This window comes from Ctenocephalides felis, unplaced genomic scaffold, assembly GCF_003426905.1.
Source record: "Ctenocephalides felis isolate EL2017-DRISC unplaced genomic scaffold, ASM342690v1 CF-g0.4_SCAFFOLD_01886, whole genome shotgun sequence".
Lineage (NCBI taxonomy): Eukaryota > Metazoa > Arthropoda > Insecta > Siphonaptera > Pulicidae > Ctenocephalides > Ctenocephalides felis.
The window spans coordinates 75,538,697-75,555,180 of record NW_020538040.1 but is presented as its reverse complement, the minus strand read 5'-3'; the positions used below and the strand labels follow the sequence as shown (position 1 = coordinate 75,555,180).

Genomic DNA, 16,484 nt, shown 5'->3' with positions numbered 1-16,484 from the left:
TTGCACGAGGTCGTCCATGCCGGAAGTTGCCAAAGTTTCCATAGCGCGAATCTCGTGCAACATAGAGACCTGAAGGTATGTAGCGACCTGACACACAAGGGTAGTTCACAGTGGTGCCATACCATAACAATGTGCAATGAAAAACATGAACTCTATGTTATCGGAGGTGTAAAATCAAGTCGGTCATTATACTTGGACCAAATTTTTTTTCAAAAATGGGTCATTATAAGCGAAATGTCAATGTAAGCGAGGTCAACATATCCGACTAAACAGCTGTTTTTTGAGAAATTTTATATGGAAACCAAACTGCCTTTAAAATTACGTCATAATAAGCGGTTGTCAATATATCCGGCGTCATACTAATCGGATTCTACTGTATATGTAAAAGATATAGTTTCTGTGATTAATTCTTGTTAGACGCTTGCCATATAATCAAATTCATCAGGTGTATTTTTTAAGGTTTTTAACAAGTTAATAATTTTTAATGTTTCATTATAACTAAATTTATAGAAAAGGAATGCGCTTAATTTTATAGACTTATTTCTTAAGTAAATTACTTATTAGTATGATATGTATGATTCATACTCGAATATTATTAGTTTTTTAATTTTTTCTCCAGAGTTTACGATATAAAATGATGAGAGTCTATAAATATATAAATGAAGGAGTTCAATTATTGATTTGAACAAATAAGATGAAGATCTTATTTGTCCCTGATTTTTATGAACATTTGTGATTGATTTTCTTTCTAAAAGTCTCTAATTTATTTGCTGAATTATTAGTATATGTGATTTTGATAACTATTTTAGCACTAATTTAGAAGAAAAGGTGAAGCTTGTGTGTAAAGAAGAATTAGCTATAAGCGCATTCCTTTTCAAAATTTTTATATTTCAGATGAATATATTCATTTGATTTACAGGTAGTTGATTTGTTATGAAAAGTCATATTGTTTGTATTTCTGTAATGTTTCATAGCATGTTGAAATATTATTTTAAATGCATGCCTTTTGTCAATAATAAACGTTTATGATAAGTTTTTTTGACAGAATTTTAAAACAATATTTGGTAAAATTACCATAGAAAAATTACATCAGAGCACTTAAAACAGTATCCATGCTTTGTGATATATTTCTGCACTACGTACATCGACGTAAAATATCGCCTCGCTCTTCACCACTTTAATTTATTATATTTATTTCTTAATTGTAAATACAATTCCTTTAAAATAGTTACTACTAATTTACAAAAGGTTCATTTACAAAGTAAGCTTACTAATGGAACCAATTGAATTATTATATAATCACTAACAAATCGCATTGAACCTTCTGCAGTGACATATTGCTTATCATATTTATTTAATCAAGAGTTATAATAAGATATTTTATATTTAGGATTGCACATTTCCAAAATAAATTCATCAACTCCTGAATCTGAAACTAACCCATCCTATCCTGATTGTGGTCCAGTGAAATCCCAAGATGTCCCACTCATATTTTCAGAAGAATCATTTAACTCTATTGAGATTTTATCTTCTAAATCAGCAGATTTTGCATCGAATTCTGAGAAAGATATATCTCATGGAGAAGAACACACTTTTGAGGGCGACGAATCAACAATCCTTGCTAATGTTAATTATTCAAATGAGAATTTCAAAAATTCAAATGTTAGTCAGTAAAATCTGTAAAAAATCGCTAATTATAAATTTATTCAAATGAAAATTTAATCATAAAATTCTGTAAAAAAATCGAAAAAGTTCATTCATTTCTTTATATAGCACAATATTTTATATTTTCTTTACTGGATAATATATTTTTGTTTGCGCACAAATGGTTGTTTAATAGAAGTAAAACATGGTATAATCATAGATAAGGAATGATATAATATTCACTTACTGCGATTTAATATTGCATAGTTTTTTTGTAAAGTAATTTCAAGCTATAATTGAATTATTGAATTCTTTATCTTAAAGTCTAATACTAGTGAAACATTTTATTTTTGTTACGTTTAGCTTCTTGGGGCTAAGCTTTATAAATTGTAAATCTATTTTTAAGTTTGCGATTCATTAACTTTGGATTGTTTTGGCATTTCTTTAGTTGAAAAAAGTTGAAAAAAATTCTTATTTTCTCATATTCATTTTACATTTTTTATGGATTTCGGAAATGATCGGAAAATCATTTGAATCGAACTGTGTAATAATATAATAGTAGAATTAAAAAATATCTGGGGCTACTCTCTCAATTTTTACAATAAAAAATATTTACACTTGGTAAGATTTCAGTGACTATGGTAACTGATATTATAAAACGAATTAACGTTGTATTTGTGATTGAGTTCATAGTTCATAGAGTTTACAATCCATTATAAGATCTACAGTTGAGTTCCAATTTTATTCGCTTATTTTGTTTTACCGTTCACGACAACTGATGCCCTTAAAACTTCATTTATTTAGTTAAACATATTAATTAGTTTTATGTATCTTATGAGTTAATTAATAAAATGCATAACTGCATAGTGAATAATGTACAGTATGATCATATTTTAAGGCAGGATCAAAATGAATGAAGTTTGTATACATGTTCCACATTTATGAATTTAAATTTATATGAAATTGCATCCACAACTTATCACCGATCGATTCACCGTATTATGAATTAAGGGGCACAACTAGTGTGAAATTTCGAAAAAATCGATTTTTGTTTTTTTTATATTTCGGTAGATTACACCTTTAAAAATAATACATAAAAATTTCAAATCCATATCTCAAATTGTTTTTGAGTTACAGCCATTTGAAAAGTATATATATATAGTATATAGTACAACGATCATTTTATCTTTAAACCCGTTTTTCTCGAAACAGCATTTTTCGAATTTGCTGCAGTGATTACTCAAAAACGAATGATCCGATCACTATCAAATTTTTTTCACATATTCTTTATATAGTTCTCCGTAAAATGAACTATCGATTTTTTGATCGGTTCAAAAATCGAATTTTGGCAGTTGGAGCGAATTGCTGCTCCAATGTTCAAAAAACTGCAACAATGTACAAGCAGAAAGCTGTTCGCTTCATACAGGGCAATAAAAAATATTTACCCAAAATACTAGGTATAATAGTCAGTACAACTTTAAGCGTCACCAAGAAAGCACATATAAAAAGTACCCGCTTGACCAGCGAAAGCAGTCATAATTCCTTTAAGTTTGTTATTATAATTAACCGCCCGACTCGCGAAACCAGTCAAAATTAAGCAAAGATAATATTATGAACTATTACTAATAAGTGAAATAAATTAGTGAATTACAAAGTGTGTTTCAATATAAACCCAAATTTACATTTATGGGAAATGTCCCAGCAGTCGAAAAACGACCAAAATTTTGGGTAAAATTCGACTTTTTTTTAAAAAAACGCCGCCATTTTGTCAATGTTTGCTTTATTTTTTTCATCGTAGTTCATTTTACAGACAATATTATCTAGTTTAACGAGAATTTTTTTTTTTTTGAATTCATCCACGTAGAAGGCTGGAATCACTGCAGCAGTTAAGGGCATTTTTTTTGTCGCGCCGTTGGAGATCGACGATAACCTAAAAAACATTTATTTTTTTTCTTCAAAAATTTTACTATGTATTCTTAACTATATTCCTAAAATTTTGAAATGATTGATAGAGTAGTTTTTTTAATATAAATTCCCAAAAATCACCTTTTTTTAGGCGGTTACACTAGTTGTGCCCCATAATAATAAAATGCTTGATTAGTAGAATATTAAGTGTTTTTTATTTGGAAATATTTTGTGTTTATATTCTATTTATAAATAAAATTAAGTTTACCTGAGCGATTTTCTAATGATAGATTCCGACAGTGATACGTTGGTGACGGCACATTCTCCTCACGCTGCTTCTGTCGCAGTGCAGGAAATTCCTTATGATGAAGTCGACCTAAAACAGGCACGATTTTTTCATATTATAATAAATTAATTATGCATGGGTTAATATATTTTTTATTTATTAACGTAATAAACAACATAACGGATGATTTGTACATTTTTGTAAGCATGACAACCATATCCACCATTTATTAGTATGGATTATTCGAATATTTGTTTTTTTATCAAGTTAAAAAAATGTAAGAAAATAGTTGGTGGATGAAAAATTATCCATTTATGTGATGAAACATTAAATGTGAATTTATTTGTTCTACCTAAAATTTTAAGCTGATTATTTGCTTCTAATTGAGACTTTTTTAATCAATGTGCTTTTATTAACTTCTCGTGGGGTAAGTTATTGTAATCGACCAAAAATGTTTCTGCATATTTTGCATAGCTCAGAAAAAATGGATGTGTGTGTGTGTTTTGTGTGTCCGCATTTTTTTGTTCACGTTTTCGGGCTATGCATAGGGAGGGGATAGGGAGATGTGCTGATTAGTTTTTGGCAAAGGCAGGTCCAGCAGTTACGGAGATAAAGAGCAAAGAGTGCAGAAAATAAAAATTGAATTTTTGAGAGAACGGAGCATCCGATATGAACGATCTAAAAAACATTCATTTAGTAATAATTGGGAGAAGTGGTTATAATTATTAGTGGTTATTTGGCAAAGTGCCAAAAACGGTAACTCAATTTTTAAGAGAACGGAGCGTCCGATTTGAATAATTCAACAAACATTTTACTTGTATTAACAAGATGAACAACTGATCAAATTTTTATGAAAGCAGGTCTAGCGGTTTGCGCCATCTGGCGGTCAAAAATTATCATTTGACATATGCACATCAAATTATCAGGTATTTTAGAGATAGAGTATAAATTTTGTTTACATTCCTATGGGTTCCGTACGAATGTTTATCCGTTAGACGGCGACGCGGCCCTTACGCGTTTCGATATTTTGTCTTTATGCAGTTAAAGCAGTACGAAAAAAAGTTCAGATTTTCCAAAATATTTCAAAATAAATTTTTCTGCAAAAATTCTTTTTTTCAAAAAAAGTAAATTTTTTTCAAAAATTTATAGTTTCTCAAATATCTATTTTTTTTTCAGAGTATTTTTTTTCAAAAATGTTAATCTTTTAAAAAAAAAACAAACCAAACGATGATACAAAATTTTGTTTCTTATTATTTTTTTTCTATTTTGTCTTCTTGTAATACTACACACTTCTTCCAGTGTTGCTCCTATCTCTGTAACCCATCCAAATAGTACTTGGCAAATTTCTATGCAAACATTGTTCACAATGTTATTATTCTCTTCTTGCGAAAATCATTGTCCAGGCCAGATCTGCTCAGTAGGCGGCTGGTCAAGAAGTTTAAACAAGATGTATGTATGCGTGTATATATGCATGTATGTATGTATGTCTAGCAGATACAATTTATCGTAGACGATTTCTAGAACATCGATCATTCGATTCCTATTGATTGGGAGACGTGCTGATTAGTTATTGGCCAAGGCAGGTCTAGCGGTTTTGAAGATACGGGACAAAAAGTATCAAAAATGGCAAATCGGTTTTTGAGAGAACAAGTTCGATTTGAATGATATAAACAACATTTTGCTTGTATTAACAAAATGAAGAACTGATAATTTTCTGGTAAGGCATGTACAGCGGTTTTGGAGATCCAATAAAAAAAGTCATTTGGCGGTTAAAAAGGATTATTAGATATAAGCTCATCAAATTATCTCATATTTTATAGAGTTTTTAATATTAAGGTAATGCGGCGCTTACGCGCCTCGATATTTCATCTATAAAATAGCAACGCAGAGTGATTGCTTTGAACAAAAAAGCGATTCAAAATTTTCAAAAAATTTCAAAATACAAATTCATAATTCACTCTTTGTATTACGATATGGTAAGCTCCAGTTATTTGCCGTAAGCCACGATGCCATGCACGATTAGTATAATTTCTTATTTATATTGATTACTATTTAGTAGGCTTGCAACGAATTGTACGTATATTAGGCAGAATGCCGAATACCGAATACATAATATGTAAGTAGTCATTGGTACAGTTATTGAGCAGAAAAACTATTTTTTTTGCATTTTTAGTTAGTATATTTCCTTTTTCTAGCAAATCATTCCCATTTCGCTGTTAATCGCATCGTCGAAGCGACCCATGAAAGTTGAGTGTCAGTTTTACCCTCTTCTCTATTTTGAGTGAATTGTCTGATTTAAACTTTGCTATTCAGTTATCATTCTTTTAGGAGGGACGATGAGATGAAATCTTAATTGTATATAAGTATAACATAAGAGTATAATAATTAATTGATTTGTCTTAAAAATAACAAACATATAGTAATAATAAATATATATATATATATATATATATATATATATATCCATTCCTTGACAAATATTCAGCAAGGTTTTATTAAAGTGTTCATTTATAATGTAAAAAGATTATTGTATAAACAAATATACAATATAATACTAATCTCTACTAAACATTTCCAAATAAAGACCAATCGTTCTCTTTATTGCATAAGACACAAATAATCCTTTTGGTGAGCGTTTTATTTTAAGTGTTCGGCATAGTATGTTTATATTCGGTATTCGATCGAATATCATCGTACCTTAAGGCAAATTGCTGGAACTTCCCGTACCGTAACAAAATGTTTGAGGAATATTAAATGTTTTCAAATAGATTATTATAAATTCTGTGATAACGTCCAATATTTATAAGAATTATATAAACTGAATTACAAAGTTAGAATTATTCTCTTAAAATATATAAGTGAGCTTTAGAACTTTAACCAGAATTATAATTGAAATCTGAATTTTTTTCGATATACAAAAAAAAATTTTTTTTCGAAAGCAATTGTTTCGTAAGCGCATTAAGAATGTTTTTTGAATTATCTAAATCGGATGCTTATTTCTTTCAAAAACTGCTATTTTTTGTATATTTAGTTCGGTATCTTCAAAATGGCTGGACTTGCCTTTGCCAAAAACTAATCACCACTTCTCCCAATCATTACAAATTGAATGTTTTTTAGATCATTCAAATCGGATGCTCCGTTTTCTCAAAAAGCTCGATTTCTATTTTCCGCTCTTTGCTCTTTATCTCCGTAACGGCTGGATCTGCCTTTGCCAAAAGCTTATCAGCACATCTTCCTATCAATAAGAATCGAATGTTTTTTGAACCATTCAAATCGGTTGATCCGTGCGCCCGAAAATGTGAACGAAAAAATGCGGACACAAAACACACACACACACATCCATTTGTTCTGAGATATACCAAAATGTTCAGAAACCTTCAAACCGTGCAGAAATGCAAAAATTTTCATTTTTCGATTTTCGGCCCATTACTATAACTACCCTACGGGAAGCAGTGCCGAATATGCTAAATATGCCGAATACCGAATATTCGGTGCAAAACTAGTATTTAGGCGTCCCAGGGTTTAAATTTCTGGTTTTGTTTCAATTTAATGTTAAAGTGGTAATATTTGACTAACAAAACTGTTATGTACTGTATCGCCAGGATGAACCAGACTACGACGACAACACACTGTCAGAAGATATGCCGACATTGGTAAGCGTGACTTCGTGCGATACCCTGTATTCACCCGACGGGGATCGCTACAGGTGCGCTCGCATCTTGCGCAAACACAGGTAAGAAATATTATTGTTTCTTGCTCATTGGCATATTTACTACGGGGAATTATTGTTTATTCCTTGCTACTTTTTATATATAATAGCAACGGCTGCAATTGGAACAAAATAACAAACATAATAACGATGATGTATTTTCAATTATACGATGCAAATTATGTTTACTCACGAATCTTTTTTATGATAGTTTTTTAAATTGAAGCATGCAGAGTATAACTAAACACAGAGTAAAATTAATATTTACCAAAGAAGAAATGGAGAAAATATTTTTTTGTTTATACCTTACGCATTAAAATTTGTAACAACGAAAAATGCATGTATATAATGAAAACTCGAACAAATTTTATCGAATAAATTCGAATATCGAAATTCTTGTGTGCGAGAATTTGTAAATTATTTATAGTCTTCATAACATGCATCGTTTGTAGTACATTCTTGCAATTAGAATGCCTTTTTTGTTTATTACAATAGAAATGCCAAAGTTGATGATGCGAAGGGAAAAAGAAGTTTTGTTAAATTCGCACATCAGCACATCACATATCTCATTTAATTAGGTTTCCCCGAACGAAACGCTAACTATTGGCGGCGAATTTGATGACAGAATTATTTGAAACTCCGCACATATATTAATATGGTTTATTACATACTATTTTAAGTTTTATTGAATAAAATGCCACAACATTTATGTATGAAATTATGTATGAATTCGTATTGTATACTCAAATGTTTAAATGAATGTATACATCAAAGAGGTGTGCATTTATTTTTGCATTTCTCTCGCGTTCACTGCATATTTTTTAAATATGTCTTTGGGTTATATTGTAGAAAATATTTTATTTCTTTAGTAATTATCAAGTTTTTACCGAATTATCAATATAAACCAGTGTTATTTTGGTTGCGAGTTCAGCTTACCTTTAGGTGGTTTTCAAAAAGTACGTATATACGGCTGCAGAATGATATATGATACTAAAAATATTTTCCCCTTTTTCATACAGCTGGCGGATGTAATTTATTTGCTACAATGGAACAGTAAATGTATTTATTATTACCAATTGTATATAATCCTTTAATCTTTCATATAAATATGGATTTTAGGAAACACACAGTATTTTGCAGAATTTCCATTAAATTTTCGATGAATTATTCAATATTTGCTTTCTGTTTGAGGTAATAGAATATTACATTATTTAATCATTGATAATGTGTTATACGCATGTATATATATATATATATATATATATATATATATATGTATATATGGACCTCTTATTTTGAAATTGATGTGAGTCCATTTTCACTCACTTGTTTCAAAAAAAAAAAAAATGAATGTTAGCTTACTTGTAAAAAATCCAAATTACATGAAGTGTGGTATTATTTCTCCTGTTTTATCGATATTTATCAATAGACTCCTTAAACCACTTTCAAAATTAGACAAATATAAACATCGTTTTACACGTTATTTTGAAAATTCAAATATACCTAAAATATACTCCGCTTTAATCAAATTTTGTTTGCAAATACGCATAACAAGATACAAATTTTAAAGTTAAATTTTCGGTGCTAATTATTTACTTATGCTCTGGTATGGGGAAATGTGGATAGGAACATTGGTTAGTAATTGCATCGCGCATTCATATGATTTTTGACAAGTTCGTATCGTGTATAAATATATATATATATATATATATATATATATATATATATCAGCGTGTGCATGCCTGAGTAACTGAACTGTATGCGAAGCTCATGCAGGAACAATATTCTCTAAAAGCTTTCGCAGAAGAAAGAATTTTGTTTGTCAAGTTCTTTATCTAACATGCATGGCGTTGCAAATTATTTGTGACGGCCACATACCTTGATCCACTTAAGAACAATTGATCCTTCAAAGTTGGATTGTAAGCTCGCATGACCTGTGTTGTATGCACAAAATAGCGCAGTTAGCGCCCATGAATCGATAGCTCATGACCGGTACGTGCGTCACCGCGTTATTAATTTTATTAGTTGCAGATCGAAAAACCAAAATTCATTTTGCGACACAGATCAAAATGTCATAAATGTCAACGGATATTGGCGGTAACCTAATTTGTTTGCTAACGGATATTCAATATCGAGTTTGGTACCTTCATCTATATATATAGACTATCTATACCTGCGGCTTCGTCCGCGTGGATTTTAAGTTAGACTTTTTTTTGATTTTTTATCTAATTTGCTATTTTGGTCGGTTTTCATTTTTCTGTTTATTTATAAAATTTCTTTATATACCGTATTCAGTCTGCGATTTGCTTGGGCCAGAACAACTACATTATAACATAAAAATGTACCAAAATATTTTGAATTAAGATAAGTTTTAAAAATATGAGAAAATATAGTTTTTTGAAATTTTGTATTAAGATAAGGAATGATAAATATATAACTAAACGAAGATAAGATAAAAACAAAAACTAAACAACCTAATTAACTTTTTTGCTAAATATTGCGGAAGAAATTGCGCGTACAGCTGGGTGAGATAACACAAGATAGGAGGATGATTATCGTCCATCAATCAGTTACCGACCAACAAATTCCCTTTAAAATCGGTTCAGCTGTTTCGGAGGTTAGTCGGAATTAAGAAAAATGTTAATTTGGTACATGCATTGTATTCATATGCATGTAATAAAAAACGGTCATTCCACATTACAAAGGGACAATTTTATTATATATATTTATAGTCGAATCAACAAATAATAAATGGTGGTCTGGCCGGAGGCAGGTCCATGGTTTGTGACCCACCACAAATCAGTGATTCCCTTTCTTTTTCTCGTATATCATTCTCATTATCACTATTTTCTCTTTTTTATACATTTTTATGTATTTTGCTTTGCAAACTTCAGCTTCCATGCTTTGGCTTTCAGTTCCCTGTAATTCCTCTTCTCGCGTAAGGCATCAACTATCTGTATTCTTCTCCTTCCCATTTCTTTTAGTCCTCCTATTTTACCGTCGACAACGTGATGCAGTAGGCACTGTTTTGCAGAATGGGTCCGATCCAGTTTTCTTTTCTTTTCAGGATTGCGTTCAGTAGAACCTTTTTGCCCACTCTTCTCAGGACATCTTGATTCTGATCTCTCTCGTGTAGTATCCGTCTCTGAATATATATATATATATATATATATATATATATATATATATATATTGTCGACCTTGATACGTATTTGACATATATATTTAAATAAACGTTTGAAATGTTGCTATAGTATCATCCTTGTGCATGGCTAGTGTAGCCTAACATTTTAAAAATATTACATATATATAATGCATATCATGAAATAAAAAGTCCTAAAATCATTTCAAAGTACTACTTTGAATTTTTTATGGCGTTCATCGTTATGTATTATGTAGTCAATAAGTCTATTTTCAAAGTTGATGCGATTTCTTCACATTGACATTAATGCTTTACTTGGCTTCGAACTTGTCGAGTTGTATATATTATTAATGTTTTAGAAAAAGTTGCAGAAGCATTGAATCAATCGTGATGAATTTTGTACATTTCTGTTTCTCGGCGTAAGAAGACATCGCGAAATGGCAAACAAATAATTAATTTTCTAATTTTTGCTATAAGACTTTTTAATAATTGGAAATGATGTTACTATAACAAAAAGTGAAATTAAATGACAATAGCTTTTTTGAAAGGCAAAAATTTTGATTTCAGATCTTATTGCCTAACGGAATATCTAAGAAACGCTGATTTAATACTCTTGAAGAGTTTTAGTTCTTTTCACGAATTCTGAAACCTAGTAGAAAGTATAAAAATTTACTTAAAATTTAATTGATTAAATAATAAAAGTGAAATAGCATAAAATAACATTAAAATGTTAAACAAATTTTTCGCTAGTGTTTTGAATTTGATCATATTCTTGTAGTTACTCAAATTACATTTAGATTAGCCTTATAGAGAAGTACGTGCTGCTGTGGTAGAGCTTTGGTTTGCATAATTCGAGTCCAAATGCGCGCAACCTGATATCAAGGAGTATTGTTATCCATTTTTACTTGAAATATAGATAAAAAAAATATGTAAATTAACATTGATCATTTCTCTCTTATGTTATGTTACTAAAGTTTAAATCTCTTCAGAGGCATTCATTGCTCTACCAATCCCCAGTCTTGGTCTCATATACTATTAAATAAGATATTCATTTACTGATTGGCATCCGTGAGTGTATTACGTATTGAAATTATTATTTGTGTAAAGTGAATATGTATGACATGCGATATTCATCAATCAATCAAAATACCGCAATTGAAATCGTGATAATGCATTGAGAGTCGTTACGTATATTCAATCGTACCTATACCTACCTAATAGAGCATGCATATATAAATGCATGCAATTTATTAGAATTAGAATTTTAATAAAGTTTGTATGGCCTTTGGTTGCAAGATTATTAGATTATTTAATAAAACATCTGCCAAAGAAAAATACTAGTTTAGTAGAAATTGCTTGTGTTCAAATGTTTAGAAAATATTATATCCAAAATAGTTAGGATTTTATAATAACCATAACAATAATTTTAAATTATAATTGTCCTATATAAATAAAAGAAATCGTGGACGACTAAATCTACTGTTAGTAAAATAACTGCACAAGTTTACGAGGTCAAGCAATAATTATATTTGTGATAAGTTTATGAAATATGTTTGTTAACAAACTATTTTCTAAAAATTTATATAAATATATTTTGCTATCATTTACTCTCCAAGCTCAATTATTATAGGAGAAGTTAATTAAGTGTAACCAGTTTATATTTATTAGGGTGTGTCGGTTTTTGAAAACCGGTTTTCATGAGAAAATTATGGAATTTCAAAATCGTTTTTTAGTAGAAAATATCGTTTTCAGTGTATAAGTAACACTTAAAACAAACTTGAAAATAACATATGTAGCCAAATGAGAGTAATGAAAATACTATTACAAATCGATAGTCGTTTCTCATTTCACTATTACAAAAATAAGGGTGTAAATACTAAACTTAACTAAATTTTTTTATATGACACGTGTAAATAATCATAATTTATCTAGATTATTAAAAATAAGTTAAAATAAATTGAAGTTTAACTTTAATCTGTGGCCTTCTGTGTCTAATCAGTGTCACCACTTTTCTACAGACAACGGTAATAAAATATTTCTTTACTTCTGATTTAATACTATGTAGGCTAAAGCTAAATGGAACAAATAAAAGACACTTTCTTAGCGAGAATAAATCTCAAATCATTCCACCTAAGTATCTACTCTATAAAATACTTTTCGTCCTATAATTATGTTTTGATATTTATCAGTTTTTGATTTGGAGAATGAAATTAATTTTTCTGACTATAGCAAGTAATTTCCTGTTGAATCGCTGAAGTAGAACAGTTTAAAATGAAAATTCGTTTAAATATATAATACAAACATTTGCTTTTATGTATTATAATATATATATATATATATATATATATATATATATATATATATATATATATATAAATATATATATATATATATATATATATATATATATATATATATATATATATATATATATATATATATATATATATATATATATTTATATATATACATACATTCATACATATATATGTTGATAAAACTATAAACTTTTTGAACAGGCATCCCTCCAGTTAATAAATATGAAGCATTAAATGTATACAAGTATGGAGCATTAAATTCACTTTAAGAAACAAAATTTAGTTTTCTTTATATTTATTATCTGTTTAAAAAGTTTATAGTTTTATCAACATATTTATCACCATCCAAAAAAATTATCTCATATATATATATACATATATCTAGCATTTTGAATAATAAAACTTGCATTATTTGCTTTAATAGAATAATATACTATGAAAACAGACGATCTTGTTTTATATTCAAATAATATTTCAAAAATTTCATCTTCGACATATAGAATAAGTGGGTGCTCTGCCAGTGAGCAATTGAAGAGCTAAGATACTTTATACAGGAAATAATTTTGTCGTACTTCCATTTCTTATTTATATTATTATGGTCGAGAGTGCTATTTCAACTTTGAAATGTATGGATCATATTTTTGTACTGGGTTTCCAGGAGAACAATTACGTTATATTCATCCTACGTGACTCAACGATCGTCATAGTATCATAGTTAAATATCGTAACACACTCGCACTTTTTTTTTAAAAAAAAAAAACAAATAATAATAATTTCACCTTGCTTGAAAATTATTTGCTTTTAAGTGCAACCGAGAGCTTTGGTGAAATTATGACCATTTTTCGGTTATTGTAGTTATCTTTTATTAATATTGTTGATTTAAACTTTGGAACCGTTACCGCGAACAACATTACTAGAATCACAGTAAAAAATAAGTTTTCAAGAATTAAATAATAATAATACTTTTTGTAGAGCTACGAATGAGAATGCAGTGTGCTGTGCTCATTCTGAAGTTTTGAGACAAATCACCGATGCTCCTTGGTTCGATACCAATAAGACCTTACACGATCTTAACATAGAATTTATAGATAGAATAATCAAAATAACGAGTGTTCAACATTTTCTAAATCTGGAAGATTCTACAATTCCATAGTCTCTTAGTTTCTTGAAGTCTGAAAATGATGTTTCGATTACCATATATTTTGAGAAATGAACAGAATTGTTGAATGACAACTATTGATATATTAAAATTTAGCACTATGAATTTAAAATTTTTAGAATCGATAGTTTGAGAAAGTCTTTTTTAAAAAAATGTACTAAAGTTTGTTGGTAAGTTTCATCAAAATTTGGCGTTTTTAGCCAGGATTGTAAAATCGTAGAAAACTTGATAATTTTGATAATTTCGAGTAAAAAAAAATAAAATCCTAAAAATAACATGATACTAACGCATATCGCTAACATTCAATTCAAATGCTACTCTCTCGCACATTGACTTTGCGCGAATAACAAACAAACTTGAATTGTTCATGAGTAAAATGCACTAGCCTTTAACCGTTTTTATCATTTTTAGGTTTTTATATTTTTACTCGATTTTTTTCAATAATCAAATTATGAAGTATTTTTAAAATCCTGTCTCAAATCCAAATTTGGGCTCGCCCGTAGGTAAGCGGTTAAGAGCGACGGGGCTTGTTTCATAGGTCCCGGGTTCGATACCCATTTCGAGCAGCCTGTTGTCAGGCAACATTGACAACGATTTTCACTTGGAAATATAGATAGCAATATGTTTCCAAGTGGAAATAGCCCTCACCCGGCATTGTTGCACCATACTTGCCCTATTACAGAGATTGCAATAAAAATTTATTACGTTGCCATCTGTGATAAAACAAACGTAGTTTGTAAGATATTGATCACAACAGCTCATAGAACCCATAAGTTCTGATCGCTGTTCAAATAAAATTAAAAAAAAATCCAAATTTATCAACACACTTTAGTACATTTTTTTCAAAGAAGTCTCTCAAAGTAGACCATATAAATTCAAAGTTCAACAAAAGGTCTTAATTTTTGAAAATTTGGAGGAAATGTGTTATTGTTTTTGATTGTGATATTAGGAATATTATTCACGGTTACGGTTCCAAGTCTAAATGAACAAGATTAATAAAAGTTAACCACAATAACCAAAAAAATGGCCACAATTTTATCAAAGCTCTAGGTTGCACTTAAAAGCTCATAATTTTTAAACAACGTGAGATATTTTTTTTTCTAATTTTTTTCAGGGCAGTTAAAAGGTCACTATCACCTGGTTTCGGTTTGACGCCAAGGTCTGGGGCACCTTGTATACATAAATATTTATATACATACGAGCCTACATACATACATATAAACAAGTATTCATGTATAAGTCGCTCAGTTTTATTTAATTTTCATGGCATTTTTCAATTTTGCGAAGAAATTCAATTTCATTGAATCATTTATATTTATCGTTTTATGAAAGTATTTGGGCAATTCCATCGCTAACGCATCGTCGCAGTTTAGGCATTCACCCTTTGCGGCTGTATATATCGAGCGAAACTAATGAAAATTAAGGTCAGCGTTGGTAGGAAACGCAGGATCGAGCAAACATTTTCCGACTGTCGTATGTGTATGGAATGGATAGGTACGACGTGCGATGCGTTCCGTTTTGTACGAAATCGCCTCGCGTCCCACTTTGTCGTTGCGTTTCCCGCCTAGCGAACAGCGATCGGCGGCGCTCCCGCGGTGCGCACTCGCGCCACTCGCCGCACTCGACGCGGCGTTCGCCTTTCAGTGTTCTGTGGCTGTTCAGCTCGCGTGCTTCGACTGCGCCTCACCCGACCACGTTTGTTATTGACGTTTCCACGCTGCTTCCTATACGCGCCTAACCTCAAGTTGTAACGCTCGTTTACTTACGGCGCTCAATCGTGTGAGATCTTTATTCACAAAAAATAACTAATAAAATTGTTATATGTCACATGAACAACACGTACACTCATCAACGTACAGACCTGCTGATTTTTTAAAGTATCGCAATATTTTGATGATACCATTTTTGAAACAAATGAAACCTAATTATTATATGTTATGAACTATGTTTGTATACGATGTTTGAGAATAGTAATAAATTAGAGATGTTGTCATTTAGTGCAAAGCAGTGGATAGTTAAAAGTAATTTTATATTACATATACTACCGATGTTCAATAGACGTGCTTCTATGTCAACATGTGTGAACACATGGATAGCTTTTCTATTGTGCCCTTTTATTTGTATTTAAAACTAATTATAGTTTTTTCATGCAGCTTTAGCGTTTACTTTCTGTAATCATATTAATACCATTTTAGTGATTGTTATATGATTTATTAAATCATAATACATATTTTTTTACGTATGTAAATTAGTATAAATTTAAATTATGCTTTGAGAATTAATTGCACGTGAAGTACAAGTTCAAATTAATTCATGTTTTT

General features: G+C 29.9%; 1 protein-coding gene across 1 annotated transcript in view; it reads left to right on the top strand.

The window, feature by feature from the left end:
- Positions 1 to 16,484, top strand: part of LOC113374724 (oxysterol-binding protein-related protein 1) — a 104,090-nt gene that overhangs the window by 12,936 nt on the left and 74,670 nt on the right. Inside the window, exons 10-11 of the mRNA XM_026614696.1 lie at positions 3,840 to 3,934; positions 7,438 to 7,568. Coding sequence (XP_026470481.1) covers positions 3,840 to 3,934; positions 7,438 to 7,568 — 226 coding nt within the window. The remainder of the gene's footprint in view (positions 1 to 3,839; positions 3,935 to 7,437; positions 7,569 to 16,484) is intronic.